The sequence below is a fragment of the Xenopus tropicalis genome, chromosome 2 (genome assembly GCF_000004195.4).
Source record: "Xenopus tropicalis strain Nigerian chromosome 2, UCB_Xtro_10.0, whole genome shotgun sequence".
NCBI lineage: Eukaryota > Metazoa > Chordata > Amphibia > Anura > Pipidae > Xenopus > Xenopus tropicalis.
In genome coordinates, this window is record NC_030678.2 from 119,488,922 (window position 1) to 119,505,125 (window position 16,204).

Genomic DNA, 16,204 nt, shown 5'->3' on the forward strand with positions numbered 1-16,204 from the left:
GCATATGTATTCATATTTGTCATTAATGTCAATTAATACAAATTATTAATGTTAATAAAGGTTCACCCCCTTTATTACTCATCTTCAGAAATCTTTCTGTTAATCCTACTAAGACAGGAGGCTTGAAACTATGCAACTACTAAACACTAAAATGAATTTAGTAATATGGAAATAGAAAAGAAAAATAAAAAAGAAATGGTTCCAAAGATGTGACAAATGAAGATCAGGCACAAGCTGCCAAAGAAAACAGAACAGATTTATGGCTTTCTCGTTTAGACATTTCAGGTCTATGTGTACAACCACACTGGCAAAGGTCTAACAAATAATTAAGCTGAAAGTTTTTTTTTCTAGTAAAATGTAGTATTCTTGGAATTTTATCACCTGTTTCTTTACTAGTTCTTCCAGTGCTGCCAGTTGGCTAGCATAGAGGGGAATAAACTCATAAAATGCATCTCATCTTTATTGGATTTTTGTCACTTAAATACAGGTGAGCTTGGAGCCCCAAAATATTCATTTTCTTTCCCAAGGAACTCGACACAGAAGCATAGAACACTTCTACCTCTATGATATCACGACAAGGTATCTACTAACATCACACAAGCAAAGGAAAAAAACCCTACAATGGAGCAGTCCTGTCCTACAAATGCCACCATTTGCAGTGGCACCTCTTGTCTGCAGCCTGTTGACAATTTTAATTACATACTGAATATCGCACTTAGTACTGTGATTACAACCTTATTGGCATTAGTCATGTTTTCCTTGGGTTGCAGTGTGGAATTTCAAAAATTTTGGGGTCATATAAGGCACCCCTGGGGAATAGTTGTAGGATTTCTATGTCAGTTTGGAATAATGCCACTAGCAGGTTTTGTACTGTCCCTTGCGTTCAACATTCTGCCTATTCAGGCTGTGGTGGTTCTTATCATGGGCTGCTGTCCGGGAGGAACAGGTTCCAATATCTTAACATACTGGATAGATGGAGATATGGATTTAAGGTAAGGCACAACATTTGCATAAGTTATTTTTAAACTCTTTTTGTAAATAATGAAATTATTAGAAAATATATATTTAACCATTATTATCTTAAATATGTTACTAAAGGCTATACTTAAAATGTAAAGACATTTGTCTTTATCAGCATGCAAATACAAACATGGATACATTAATGTTTCCCACCTGCCTACAAGATTCCCTTGTTTTAAGGGATCTCACTGTTAGTCAACTTATAAGCGGAATTTATCATTACTTCATTAAAAATGCACATTCTGCATGAAAAGTGTCAGTGATTAATCCCCACTGTTTTTTGTAAAAAAATACACTCCACAGTTCCTTTGATGACCAGGTTATCCTGAATAAATAGCATCATGTTTGGCAGGCTTTACAAAATAGTATTATACTACTGAAAAAGTGCGGAAATGTACAGATTTTTTTTTTCTGTGACTTTTGTGGTTTTGCTATTTTGAGTTTTACTTTTTAAACTGTCTTCCTGTACAGTGTATTTTCCCTACATTTCTTAAAAACAAACTTCAGCAATAGTTATGAGATAATGTATTATATTTTTAGAATTTCTTTCTGATATTAGTGTTGGTACAGGTGTGGGACCTGTTATCCAGAATGCTTGGGACCTGGGTTTTCTGGATAAGGGATCTTTCCGTAATTTGGATCTCCATAACTTAAGTCTGCTAAAATCATTTAAATATTCAATAAACCCAATAGGCTTGTTCTGCCTCCAATAAGGATTAACTATATCCTAGTTGGGATCAATTACAAGATACTGTTTTATTATTACAGAGAAAAAGGAAATAATTTTTAAAAATTTGAATTATTTGCTTATAATGGAGTCTATGGGAGATGGGCTTTCCATAATTCGGAACTTTCTGGATAACGGATTTCCGGATAAGGGATCCCATACCTGTACTAAAATGTAAGATTTACATGTAAGTTTGTAAGTAATTATGGGCAGTTTCAAAGCAAAAAAAACCCACAATTCCACTTTGTCCTTAACTTTCCACCTTCCACCTTATCTGCTTTTTAGTTTATTCTCCATTTGAAACTAGAGATTTAGTAAAGTAAAAAACACACTAGGAAAAGTCATATTTGCCACAAAAAGTGCATTATTTAATTAAACACTATTTTATATTATAATATAATAATATATATAATATTGTATGTCAGAACATGTTCATGTCTATGTTTACAATACATATGGGGACCACTTTATATTTTTAACAAAATCTACTCTGGTTGATTTGCAGTTTAAGTATGACAACATGTTCCACACTGCTTGCATTGGGTATGATGCCTTTGTGTCTCTTTCTGTACACCAAAAAATGGGTTGATTCAAGTGCCATAATAATTCCTTATGACAGCATAGGTAAGTAATAAACAAAATAATTGTTTGCAATACTTTCTGTCCCCATAGTATTTATCTACTCCCCAAGAAGATGAATAGTAGTAGTAGTAGTAAATGAAATCAAGATACAATTGATAGAATGATAGAAAATATAAACTGATAATGTCATTTTAAACTTGCGATTCCACAAAATTCCAGAGGTTATTTAAAAGTTTTAAGGTGATATAAAGCAGTGGGTGGAGTGAACAAACATTGGCTCTGAAAGGATCTGAAAAAAAGAGTTGCCCAGCAATGTATGGAGACAAAAGTGAAGAGGTGCAGAGGAATGAAGGACTTTAAAGTCTATTACAAGGAGTGGGTTACTTTAGATCAAAGGAGAAGGAAAGGTTAAAACTGAGTAAGCTTTATCAGAAAGGTCTATGTAAATACCTGTATTTGCTGCTCTGTAAAAAGTCCTCTGTAAAAAGAAGCTCTGCCTTCCATTTCTTCTATTCAGTGTAAATGAGCTTCTGTGTCAGACATCCTTCTCTCAGCTCAAACCTTTCAGGGCATGGTACGAGCCTGCCCAGCTTTCTCCCTCTCCTTCTCTCCCCTTCCCTTAACAGCGAGAAATACAGACAGCAGGAGAGATGCAGTCAATGAACTCAGTCCAAGTTAAGATGGCAGCTGCTATCTTAAACAAACAAAGGGAGCTTCTACAGCTGTTTACTCAGGCATGGCAAAGCATTCTACAGAATAAATATAGAGTCCTAGTTTGCACTATTGTGGCTAATCTATTGCCAATAAACTCTCCTTTAAAGTGATACTGACATGAAAAAAAATACTTTTTAAATTATGAATCTACATAAAAAGTTACCTATAGGTCGTGTTGATCATTTTTCACTGATAGGTCGGCTTCTGTAATTGTAATTGTTAGTTCCTAAACCTGACTGTTTTGCTAACGTGACTGTCCCTTCTCAGCCTGTCAGTTGTAGCTTCTAATGCTAACAGCCTACTGCTGCACAAATATGGCAGCCTCCTCATAGAAGAACATGGGATGTCTGATAGGCAATGTAAAAGCATTGGGCAAATAATTTCATGGCAAAATTATAAAACTTGTCAAAGACAGGGTTATGATAGATTTAAAGAGGGTTTCATTTCTCATGTCAGTATCTCTTTAACTTTTAGTTTACTATAGAAAAGCCTATTGTTTTCAACTTTTCAAATGGTCTTCCTTTATTTTCAAGTTTTTTTAATTGTTTTGCCTTCTTCTTCACTCTGCGCTTTAAAATCATATTTTTTGGGTGTCACTTACCCCAGCAGCCAATCCTAAATATGATCCCTCATACCACACTTCATTTGTCTTTCAGTGGAATCAATTAACAATAATGTTCTTTATGGACCAATGACCAGTGAAAAACAGTGGGTGAATTTTCTAAAAGGGCGAAATCTGCCTAGGTGTAGTAACCCTTAACAACAAGTCATATGTTTGGTTCCACTAGTCAGACTGTACCAGACCAAAAATGTTAACTGCTAATTGGTCATTATAGTGTACTAGACCTTAATAAACAGCTGTTTCAATTTCCCCACACATACAGGGTTTCATCAAACAGATAAAAATTGCTTTGGTTTAGCAAGTGCCACAGAAAAAATCTAAATGATAACAGACCAGAATAGTTAAACATAAACATGTCTATGTAGCAACACTAGTAATAATTCTCCTCAGTCCATTAGGTCAAACAAAAAACAATCTGACATTAACTCTAAAATAATATGATCTTTATACATAGTAAGTTGGGTTGAAAAAAGATGTACGTCCATCACCTTCAACCATAATGCCTATATATAACCTGCCTTACTTCTAGTTGATACAGAGAAAGGCAAAAAACCCCATCTGAAGCCTCTCTAAAAAAGGAAAAAATTCCTTCCTGACTCCAAGATGGCAATCAAACCAGTCCCTGGATTAACTTGTACTAAGAGCTATCTCCCATACGCCTGTATTCCCTCACTTGCTAAGAATCCATCCAACCCCTTCTTAAAGCTATATAATGTATCAGCCAGCACGACTGATTCGGGGAGGGAATTCCAAATACCTCACAGCTCTCACAGTAAAAAATCCTTTCCGAATATTTAAATGGAACCTCCCTTCTTCTAAACGGAGTGGGTGCCCTTGTGTCCGTTGGAAAGACCTACTGGTAAATAAAGCATTAGAGAGGTTATTATATGAAACCCCTTATATATTTATACATAGCTAACAAACTTACTTTTGTTTAAAATTTGAATGGTTTCAATTGTGTTATAGACATGCAACTGCTAAAAAAATGTAATATAGATAATGTGTCTCATAATGTATATATAGTAGGATTAATTCACTTGTATGCAATATAACTGGATGCGTCTACACTTGTAATATATTTACCAACTCATACTTAACTGTTTAATTTGCTCCTTGACTCTAGTAAACTTATTGACTTGGAAAATATCCTTTTAAAATGAAATTTCCTTGAAAATCTGCAGTGTAATCACATACTTCAGCACTGTTACTTAGGTAGCTATTTCTGAGGGCAGCGTGCAATGACTTTGTAAAATGCAGTGAAACAAATCAAGTTTCGGTGATAAACAGAATAAGGGTTTTATTATTACAACTGATTAATGCAATTTGAAGGCTATTGGATGCGGTAAATTAAATGCTTTTGGAATAGGATCCCTTTCAGGCATACTGATTAGATTGCTTTGGAAAATTTTCATGGGCAATGTATTACCAGTTTAGTGGATAACTTTAAAGGGGTTTCCAACCAAAAACTTTTTGTATAATGAAAGAAAATGTAACACTAAGCAACTTTGCAACAACCATTAATTCAAAAAAAGTCATGAGAAACACTACAAACCATTACAATAATATGGCTAACGATAAATGGAAAGGAAAGTACATGCAATATCATACTAAATCTGCACTGGTATTAATGCACATTTATACCATATTTCAACCATACCATGTTACTTATGCAGTATGCATAATTTGAGACTGCTTTATACACTGTATATTCTGTGCAGTGTAGAAAAATTAAAAGTACTGGCCCCTACAACTACTGTAAGTACTAATGAATCAGCTGCAATCAGAACCAATATAAGTACAGGTATGGGACCTGTTATCCAGAAAGCTCAGAACCTAAAAAAAGAAGAAAAAAAATAATTTCAAGCCAATAGAATTGTTTTGCCTCCAATAAGCATTAATTAAATCATAGTTGAGATCAATGTACTGTGTTTTTATTACAGAGAAAAGGGAACTCATTCGAACAAATGTGAATTATTTGATTAATGGAGTCTAGGAGAGACCCAGAAATCTGAGCTTTTTGGATAACAGGCTTCCGGATAAAGCATCCCATACCTGTACAGAAAAGCAGAGGAGATAAATAGCAAATAATAAATAGTAAACTATCTCCAGTAATACTAGCAACTAATCTAACCAACCATCTACTTCCCTCTTGTGTGACACAGCCATTGGTGGGGATTGATGCCAGTTGCCTTTACTCTGCATTTACTCTACCTCCTCAAAGATACTATAGTACTAAAACAGGTTGTCAAATGCTATTCTTATTAGTTGGTAACTGAAAACAGAATTGAATGCCAATAGCTAGTCTGAGTAGTTCTTCCACTTAGCCAATATACAGATATACAAAAATAACTTGTTCCTGCAGTATACACTTCTTCAGACCTGACCTTCAGACAGGACCCACAGATACACCAACTACTATAGGGTATACTGCCATGGTTTGGGAATCTAGAGTGACCTGGGTTATACAAACACAGAAGAAGAAATTAGACAGTTAAATATATGGAAAAAAAAATAACTGAATGAGTTAAAAGAGAAGATAGCAGCAGCAGGGTGAAAGAGGATGCAGAAAAGGCACAGGGAATAGAAAGTATAAGTAAAAATGAACAGCTTCCATATTGCAGATAATAATGTTGGCAATAGATGAAAAACTAAAGAAGAAAAATATATGACAGGTAAAATGGACTTGGAGTTAGCTGAGTAAAGGGCAAGAAAATTAAGGGGCATATTTATTATGCTGTGTAAAAAACGGCAAGAAAATTCGCCACACATCGCCAGGCTTCGCCGTGTAAAAATGGCGTAAAATAGACATAATTGTTTTACGCGTTTTTTCTTCCACCGGAACTTATGGGAAATAATGGCGTAATATCCGGCGTTCAGATGGCGATCTTTTCCATTTATTTTACACAGCTTTTTACTCCGTTTTTTCTGCGAATTAGTTTTACACAGCATAATAAATACGCCCCTATGAGTAGCAATTGTCAATACTTAAGACCAGTGTTTGGGATAGAGGGGGAAATACAGAGATATTTTATGTCATATACATTATTTTCTGTTAACCAGATTTCAGTGGATTGCTATTGATGGTCGGTGATGCTGCAAAATGTAGTTCTTACTACATATATCATCATGAATACATTTTGAGAATACAGTTTTGTTAAGGTCTTTCCTTTCTCTTTTAGGGATTTCCTTGGCAACTCTAGTTGTTCCTGTTGCAGTAGGGATGTTTGTTAACTATAAGTGGCCTGAAAAGGCTAAGAAAATACTTAAGGTAATGTAAGTTTTAATTATTTGTTGTGTTTATGCCAAATTAAATGTCCATTACAGTAACTAATGAACTGTTTATAATTAAAATACTATTCTAAAATGTAGTATAAAATATTCAAAGTTATATTTATTGCCTTGTACAAATATATTTCTCTAATAAATACATAGACACAGAATAGCACTCAAAAGTAAAAATCCAAGTGGGGCTTGGGACTCCTTCAGTTACATGGAGTAGGAGAAACTATAGGTTATCTGAAAGCAGTTCTATTGTGTAGCGCTGACTCCTTCTAAAATCTCAGACTTGGCATAATGCACTGAGAAGGCTGCCTACACACCAATATTACAACTAGAAAAAACAAAGAAAATTTTAATAATAAAATTATCAATGGTAGAGTGAATTATTTGCTATGTGCCATTTAAAAATAAAAATTACACCATAAAAAAACCCCCTTTAAAAAAACCCTCATTCCTTTTCAATTAAAAATTCCCCCAGTGCAGTACCATTTAGTGCAGAACTAGCATTTATGTTATTTTTACCATTTGCGAATTTGTTGCCCAGTTCTCCATTTTAGTGAAATCTCTCCACAAAACAGCAACATCCTGAATGGAACTTATAGTTCTACAAGATTTTTAATCACCAGCAAAAAAACAAAACAATGCCAACCTCAATGTCAATAAAAAAACAAACAAATTAAAAGCAAATGACCAAGGCAGACCTCTGTGGGTGGTACTCCACTAACAACACTGGTACAATTAGAATATGTTCCATTTACCACCAACCTCTGTAATCTATCCTTCAGCCAGTTCTCTTTCCAAGTACAAATATTATGTTCTAGGCCAATAATCCTTAATTTAATCAGTAACCTCAATGGTACTATATTAAATGCTTTAGCAAAGTTTAAGTAGATCACATTCACTTGCACTATTGCATATAAACCATGATGGCACAAGCTCACAGTACTGTACTTTGAAATGTATAACAGTATTTTGTCACATATTACTCCCTCAAAAGGCTTTATTACCATAGATGTCATAGGTAGATCTAATAGGCCTATAGTTTTCAGGCTGAGAACTGAGTCCCTATTTGAATAATGGCACCACATTAGCTATTTATCAAACCTCTTTGTACCATGCCAGACATCAAAAAATCTGGAAGATCGAGTAAAGTGGTTAGTGGTAAGTGGTTTTGCAAACACAGAGCTGAGCTCTTTTAGTACCCTGGGGTAAATAAGATCAGGTCCTGGACCTTGTTAACCTTCACGTGTAGAGTTAACTAGCCATCAATACTAATAGCATCAGATCAAATTCAGTAGATACAGCACCCCTAAGCATATGTAAAACATACAAACATTACATTTTGTAATTACATACAAAAATACAACCACTTACAAATACAAGAAGTAATGCCTAAAAAAAAAGCTTTAAATTTATAAATAAATCTTCCGGAATAAAGAAAGTATTTCAGAACTGTTATTTTGTTTTTTAGGTTGGTTCTATTGTGGGAGGCATTCTCATAGTTCTTGTAGCTGTGATTGGTGGAGTTCTCTACAGGGGGTCCTGGACAATTGATCCAAAGTTGTGGATATTGGGGACTATTTTTCCTGCTATTGGCTATACAGTGGGGTTTACATTAGCTTACATATCCAATTTGACTCCAAGCAGGTATGTACTGATGCATATAATTAAAAGTATAAATAATATATAATTATATGTAAATCTATATAAAAGAGTATGCAGGAGTATATATCTATAGATTTCCAGACTTAGAAACACATCTTAGTACTTTTTAATATACAACATAGAAGGTTGAAACTCTTCTCACAGGAGTAAAAATTGGAAATATTTATCTAAGGCTGAAAAACTGCAGAAACTATTTCACAGACCAAAGTTGTTCTTGGAGCAACTGGTCAAGGAACTTCTCCATATGATAAATATTCCAATTAAAGTTAATTGCAGTTGTCAGTCACTACTTCTACACGCATAAGTTTTATGGTGAATATCACTGCACAAAATAATGATGAATAATCAAGTCAAAAAAATACCCATAAAAACTACAGATTAGGTTCCAAATGTCATGCATAAATGAAAAGAGAAAGATAAAAAGTCAAATCAATGACAATGCCCACTTTGCACTATACAGAGTGATAAGAAGGGGGAGATCCCAGGATGCCCAAAACAAGTCAGAGTGCCTCATTTCTTATTTTTCACAAATACTGGTTTAGTTAATGCATTACAGATTGTTCAACACTGAGCTTTGTCAGAACAGAAAAATTAAAAGAATTCCTTTTTGTTCTTTAGATGTCGCACAGTGGCTCTCGAAACAGGGATGCAAAACACTCAGCTCTGTTCCACTATTGTACAGCTCTCATTTACACCAGAACAGCTTGGTCTTATTTTTACATTCCCACTTATCTACAGTATTTTCCAACTTCTGATAGCAATTATACTTTTAATAGGTAAGTTTGCAATATCAACCAGTGTAAAAACATTCATTGCATGAAATCATTAGTCTGTCTTGTCAACACTTTTTGCATATATGTTTGCAAATAGGTTTATGAAGAATGCCTGAACAGCAGCATATGTTATGTTGTGTCCTATTTTAAGATTATTATTTTAAAAGGTTCTCAGGTTAGTTCTAGATGTACTATTCACAGGCACTATATTCTTACAGCAGAATGCAAGAGTAAATAAATAAAATCCTAGATATATTTTGCATACTCCAAAGAATGAAGAAACAAGCCTACAACAATATCCAAAAATATGATTTTTACAAAAAATAGCAATGCTTTGGCCATCAAAAGGATGTGCAGATTATCATTTTTATTATTATCCTTCATTTATACAGAACCAACATATTCTGAAGCTCTTTACAGAGATTTAAAGTGTCTCTTATATACAAATCCAGCCAGTTAGCCATCTTGTTCTTGAAGTGGAAGTAAACCAAAATACCCCGATGAAACCCATTGTAAAGGAAATGGTAGGGTGTGCTAAGGAGAAGGAGTTCTTCAGGCGATGAGTAATACTGTGCCAACAGACTAGGCAGGTACTAACAGGAGACACAGGAATGTAGGAACAGGATGAGAAGGGCGGAGAGGATGTAGGATCTGGGACAGTCAGGAGCGAAGACGTAGTGGACGAAGATGCTGGGACAGAGCAGGACGGAGTGGATGAAGATCAGGGCAGGAGCAGGATTTGGCAGACGAAGACTAGGACAGGAGCAGGATGGAACAGATGATGACTAGGACAGGAGCAGGACAGAGCAGGCGAAGACTAGGACAGGACAGAGCAGGTGAAGACTAGAACAGCACTGGAGCAAAGAACAAGGATAGAACAAGAACAGGACAGGAACAAGAACAGGAGCAGATTGAGAGGTAGAGCGAGAGCAGGAACCAAGCTAGGGACAAGCCGCAGTGCTTAGAAGAAGGCCAGGAAAGGCAACAAGAGTTAGGAGCAATCATCAGTGCTCATTTGCATAGGCCAATGTTCAGGCACAGAATGTGACAAAGGCTGGGTCAGCCCTGACTGGCTGACCCTAAACCCACCAATATGGTTGAAGTAGGATGTGAAATAACTAGGCTTGGGATCAAGGTAAAAAGAAGCATGAGTGGGAAATGAATGCTTGCCGACTGCTCTCCAGGACCAGTGGTTAAGAAGAGCAACCAGCAAGTCCCAAGTTCAAACCCCAGCAGAGCCTTACACCCACACAGGCTTGGGAGGAACATCCAGTTTCTTTGCAGACAGTGCCCTAGCTGGAACTGAGGCAAGGAGCCCAAGGTAGCAATGTATGATTACTAATATGCTGCCATTTGACAGTATGTTCTTAGATGGAGTGCTGAGCAAGCACAATTTTGGCAACTTGAGTTGTTGCTGCCAAAAATACTAATTTGAAATTACCAGTAAATGGGTGTGTGGTGTGTGCTTGTAGACTTGCATGGCAAAGAAAAAGCAACTGTTGCATGAAATATACAAATGCAATAACAATGCACAAAACAAGAGTACATTTAATTACATTTTATTCACAAATTTCAATTTGTTCCCAGTTTACAGAATATATTTAAGGACTTGTGGTAAAAAACCAGAGCCAGAAAACACACTTGAGTCACCCTATGCTGTAACAAACAGTGGATTTAATCTAGATGAGAAAACAACCAAGTGAGATGGCATTATACCAACCTGGGTGCCAAATGGACAATATAAGAGAGAAGTGAATTGAAATGGTGAGAGAGAGAAAACCAACCAGGAGGCTGTGTAATATAAAGCATTTTACTATGTGCTAGTGTTTTTAAATACTTTGATATTTATGTAGATGTGTAAAAAGTGCATCAGCAATACCTTTTTTACATTTATAAAGCCATTGTATAATCTTGTCAGCTAGAAACAGATTTTCACTCTAAAACCTGCTTCACTTTGGGCTTATTTGCATCACTTCTTTCTCTTGCAAATGCCACCCCAAGTCAAGGGCCTTATGTTTACCCAGTGAATATGCACATTGGTTCCCTTATTACTAGGGGAGGCACAACACAAGGTCAATCCAAGAAGAGAGCTGTTCCAGAACTAAGAGATAAGTGGGTCCAGCATTGGGCTACTGGGTAAAGGAAGAAGTGTGGCAATGTTGGGACACATCCTAAATCGGTTACCTCATATACAGTTACCTCAAAAGACAAGCTGCTTTTATTAGTAGCCATGAGTCCCTATACACTAAGGGGTTTGTTTATAAAAATGTAAAATTAGAGCTGACCACAAAATAAATATCCAGCTTTCTATTTGTTCCTGTGGCATTGTTAGAAGTGTATTAATCAAATGGTGAGCTCTATCTTTCACCCTTTGATAAATATGCTTTTAAAACTCCAATTGGAATGAATATAGAAAGTGGGAGCTCTAATCTCACATTTTGAAAAACCTTCCCCTAAATAAGTTACGCCAATGACAAATTCCAAAGCAGTAATTGAATGAAAGGGGGCCTTTAATAACAGTGTATGGAAGGAAAGCAGAAGGAGCTGCTGCATTAGTTGGTTCATGTCTTTTGCAAAATGCACCAAAGTTAACTTTAAAAGCAACTGTTGTGGTGTCACTGATCACAGGCACAGATTTAAATAAAGGCATTTAAGCAAACCAGTTATTTTTTATTTTATTCTAGTGTCCCATATTTTTAATAAAAGCCTTATTTTACCCATTTAAAGTGCTTTCTAATATAATATATTATGTTAATAATGTCTGTAACTAGACACCATTGTTTATTATGTATTATGGCAAGCTTTGTTTTCTTTTTGACTATACTGTATATACATGATAGCTAATAAAGTAACAATATATCAAACCATGAACTTGCAAAAAACATTTATGAGAGGGAATGCAATGCCTGCAGAACTGTTCTACTGCACCATTGTGATGTCCAACCGTGTGTAACAAAGACTTGCATGTTTGTGTGTGGGGCAGGGGCAGTGGCAGTCCATGGGCTGCTAAGCAAGGAGGAGTGTTTTACTGTTTAGTTAGTACCATAGTAGATTTTGTAATTTTTCTGCCTGACACCATGTGTGAGCAACCTGTTGTACCATTAAAGCAATCTATTGGTGTCTTGCACATTTAAGAATGGAAAGGTTATGTGCTAGGTTTAAGACAGGCATCAGCTGAGAAGCAAGTGTCAGAAGTTCGAGCCTATCCAAGAGTTACTGTAATGCAATATTCTTCTTTAATAAATACAGCCAATGAGTTGTATCAATAATGGTCATTTACCTGTAACTGAAGCCAGAAACTAAGTTGCCTATTTACCCCTTCCAGTATCCTACAGAAAGTCCAAGTTCTGAATTATCTGGCAATGATGGATTTTACCTAGATTTATCAGTCTCCCAATCTTTCATTTCTTAGAACTAAATGATGCACATCCCAAAGCAATAAAGCACACCTAGAAAAAAAATGCACACACAATCAAAGGGCAAAATTTCACTTTCTCCTATCATTATGGTCATCTCATCCTGCCAAACCCATATTATACAACATTATAAAGGATAAATTATTCTGAACTTTTAGATTATGTTGTAACATTGTAGCAGTATCATGCTGCCATTTCACCCACATTGCAATTTACTTAAAATGTGCAGTAATGTATAATAAAAATTGCAAGGCCACAATACAGAATTAAATTCTCTGACCTGCTGAAAAGTAAAGGCGTAGGGGCAGTACAATACAGTATACATGTGATAACATAAGCCTTTAGTGTTCTACTTTCAATTCAAATGAAATACATTTTACAATAAAAGCTGGGGGGAATAATAAAAACTAATTACATTTACCTAATATCCATTAAACAAATGCAAAGTGGGGTGGAGGAATAGTTGCCAATTAAGAACCAATAAACCTCCCTGGGAATGAAAGTAATAACTGGCATACTTTGCAATAAACAATCTCTGTAAAGTGCTGTGAAACTGTGTCGGCACTAGAAAGGAACAAAACAAATAAAAAGTTGTGAAGCACAAGTTGGGGTGAGCAGAAAGAAATGTAATGATTGCATGGAGATGATTGTGTTTTGCTTATGTTAACCAAGAAATAAATGCTAAGGGTATACTGATCTTGTTTTAAAATTTCTACTGCCATATTTTTGAGCCTACAGCAGCTTGAGTGCCAAGTGCTTCAGGAAAAAGCAAGCAATCTGACTGCAAAATGTTTGGAGTCCAGGGTGTTTTGAACAGAAAGTGCTATGCATTAGATATTAGCTTCTTGGGGTGATGGCAGAATTGTCAAAACATTCAAATAACACAGAGGTAGTACAGGAAACCATATGTCAATGTGCCAGTCATGCACATTGCAGAGATTGAGTAAAGCTGGCCATACACGCACCGATACTATCGTACGAAACCTCGTTTCGTACGATATTCGGTGCATGTATGGCATGTCGGCGAGTCGACCGTTATCGCAGGAAGCTGCTGATATCGGACGACTCGACAATCAGGCAGGTTAGAAAATTTTGATCGGGCGCCATAGAAGGCGCCTGACCAAAATCTGCCGTCAGGGCTGAATCGGCAGGAGGTAGAAATCCGATTGTTTCTACCTCCTTATCTGCTGTTTCAGCCCTGACTGTGTGTGGCGGATCTGACGATGTTTCGTGCGACCGATGGTCGCACGAAACATCGTCAGATCGCCACATGTATGGCCAGCTTTAGTCCAGACGATCTAACAAGTTGTCTAGGTGGCCACACAATGTGGCAAAGTGAGTTGTAGTTCCACAATAGCTTGCACAAGTTCTACTAACAAAGGTTCTAAGACACTGGGGGTTATTTATAAACAAAGGTCAAATTTGCCCATTGTCAGTAACTCATGGCAACCAATCAAATTGTTGCATTCACTGTCTCTACTGTTCATAAAACCTTATATGGTGACTTCTGCTAAGATACGTTCATCTAATCTTGCAAAAAAAAAAGTTGACAATTTGCTGAATGCCTTACTGCTCTATCTGCTTGACTTGTATAACATGTATTTTTTCGACATTACACACTTGCAGAATGTTTGCTTTTAACCTAAACTGGTCCTTTTACTTAAGATTCAAATGTCTTTGTTCCTCCTGAGGAAGGTCACTCTGTTACCAAAACTTTGTATTGTTTCTCTTTTGTATGACCTGATGAGTGCATTATTGTGTTCTTTTATGCCTGATACCTGTAGTCAGGCAAGCTGATTTTTAATTAAAGTTCTCCTTCTTGTGCAAATAAATCAATTCAGTTAAGTCCAGTGAGTACTGACAGCTTTTTGAGCACACACATATATAACGCCATAATTTCTGATGACATGCCATTTTAAAACCACCATTACCAGCTAGTTACAAACACAAGATAGGCAGCCTGTTCTTGTTGTTCTGTTGTTGTACAGCTCTTGCACTTTTTTATTTGGATGAAGGCCTTTCTCATGCTCCTGTTTGCACATGTCCAGTGATTTCAAGTTAGGAGACATGATAAAGTGATAAGACTTATAGGAAAATGAAAAGCAAACTGGATTCAAAATCCTGGTCTTTTGGTGATGGGACACGTGGAGATTAGTCGCCCATGATTAATCTCCTCTACATTTACATTATTTCCAGTGGAAATACTACATGCACCACTTTGGCTTTCAGAAGTAGCTCTTGTACGTTGCCTTGCAAGGAAACTTCAGGCTAGCAAATTAAACATATGTAAAGCTTCATAATTGTAAAGTAAATTACAAATCTGCTTTAATATTCACCATCACAATAAAAAATGAAAGTTCTATTTTAATTCATTACTTAGTATGCCAAATATTTTAGCACATGAAAATGTTGATAAACAAAGCACACGTTAATCATAATCACAAAATGATTCAGAAGATGATAGTTTACCTCAGTACACACATATATATATATATATATATATATATATATAAGCTGTAATATTGGTGTGTAGGCAGCCATCTCAGTGCATTGTGCCTGACTCTGAGCATTCAGAAGGAGCCAGCACTACACCTCAGAACTGCTTTCAGATAATCCATTGTTTCTCCTACTCCCATGTACAGTGGAGGAAATAATTATTTGACCCCTCACTGATTTTGTAAGTTTGTCCAATGACAAAGAAATGAAAAGTCTCAGAACAGTATCATTTCAATGGTAGGTTTATTTTAACAGTGGCAGATAGCACATCAAAAGGAAAATCGAAAAAATAACTTTAAATAAAAGATAGCAACTGATTTGCATTTCATTGAGTGAAATAAGTTTTTGAACCCTCTAACAAAAAAAGACTTAATACTTAGTGGAAAAACCCTTGTTTACAAGCACAGAGGTCAAACGTTTCTTGTAATTGATGACCAAGTTTGCGCACATTTTAGGAGGAATGTTGGTCCCACTCCTCTTGGCAGATCATCTCTAAATCCCAAAGGTTTCGAGGCTGTCTCTGTGCAACTCTAAGCTTGAGCTCCCTCCATAGGTTTCTATTGGATTAAGGTCCGGAGACTGACTAGGCCACTCCATGACCTTAATGTGCTTCTTCTTGAGCCACTCCTTTGTTGCCTTTGCTGTATGTTTTGGGTCATTGTCGTGCTGGAACACCCATCCACGACCCATTTTCAGTTTCCTGGCAGAGGGAAGGAGGTTGTCGTTCAGGATTTCACGATACATGGCTCCGTCCATTTTCCCGTTAATGCGAATAAGTTGTCCTGTGCCCTTAGCAGAAAAACACCCCCAAAGCAAAATGTTTCCACCCCCATGCTTGATGGTGGGGACGGTGTTTTGGGGGTCATAGGCAGCATTTTTCTTCCTCCAAACACAGCGAGTTGAGTTAATG

The 16,204-nt window shown here is 36.3% G+C and overlaps 1 protein-coding gene across 1 annotated transcript; it reads left to right on the plus strand.

Annotated features, from left to right (window-relative positions):
* On the plus strand, positions 1-12,457 carry LOC100498575 (ileal sodium/bile acid cotransporter). The gene is made up of 6 exons (XM_002933009.5): positions 1-992; positions 2,253-2,371; positions 6,845-6,933; positions 8,416-8,591; positions 9,228-9,385; positions 10,970-12,457. Exons 1-6 carry the CDS (start codon positions 622-624, stop codon positions 11,083-11,085), a joined length of 1,029 nt encoding a protein of 342 aa, XP_002933055.2. The 5' UTR covers positions 1-621; the 3' UTR covers positions 11,086-12,457.
* The last annotated feature ends 3,747 nt before the right edge of the window (positions 12,458-16,204 follow it).

Excerpts from the sequence above, each read along its gene's own strand:
- LOC100498575 (XM_002933009.5), top strand. The coding sequence starts at position 622 with ATGGAGCAGTCCTGTCCTACAAATGCCACCATTTGCAGTGGCACCTCT. Across the intron at positions 8,592-9,227 it reads TCCAATTTGACTCCAAGCAG|ATGTCGCACAGTGGCTCTCG; the intron begins GTATGTACTGAT and ends TTTGTTCTTTAG. Across the intron at positions 9,386-10,969 it reads AGCAATTATACTTTTAATAG|TTTACAGAATATATTTAAGG; the intron begins GTAAGTTTGCAA and ends ATTTGTTCCCAG.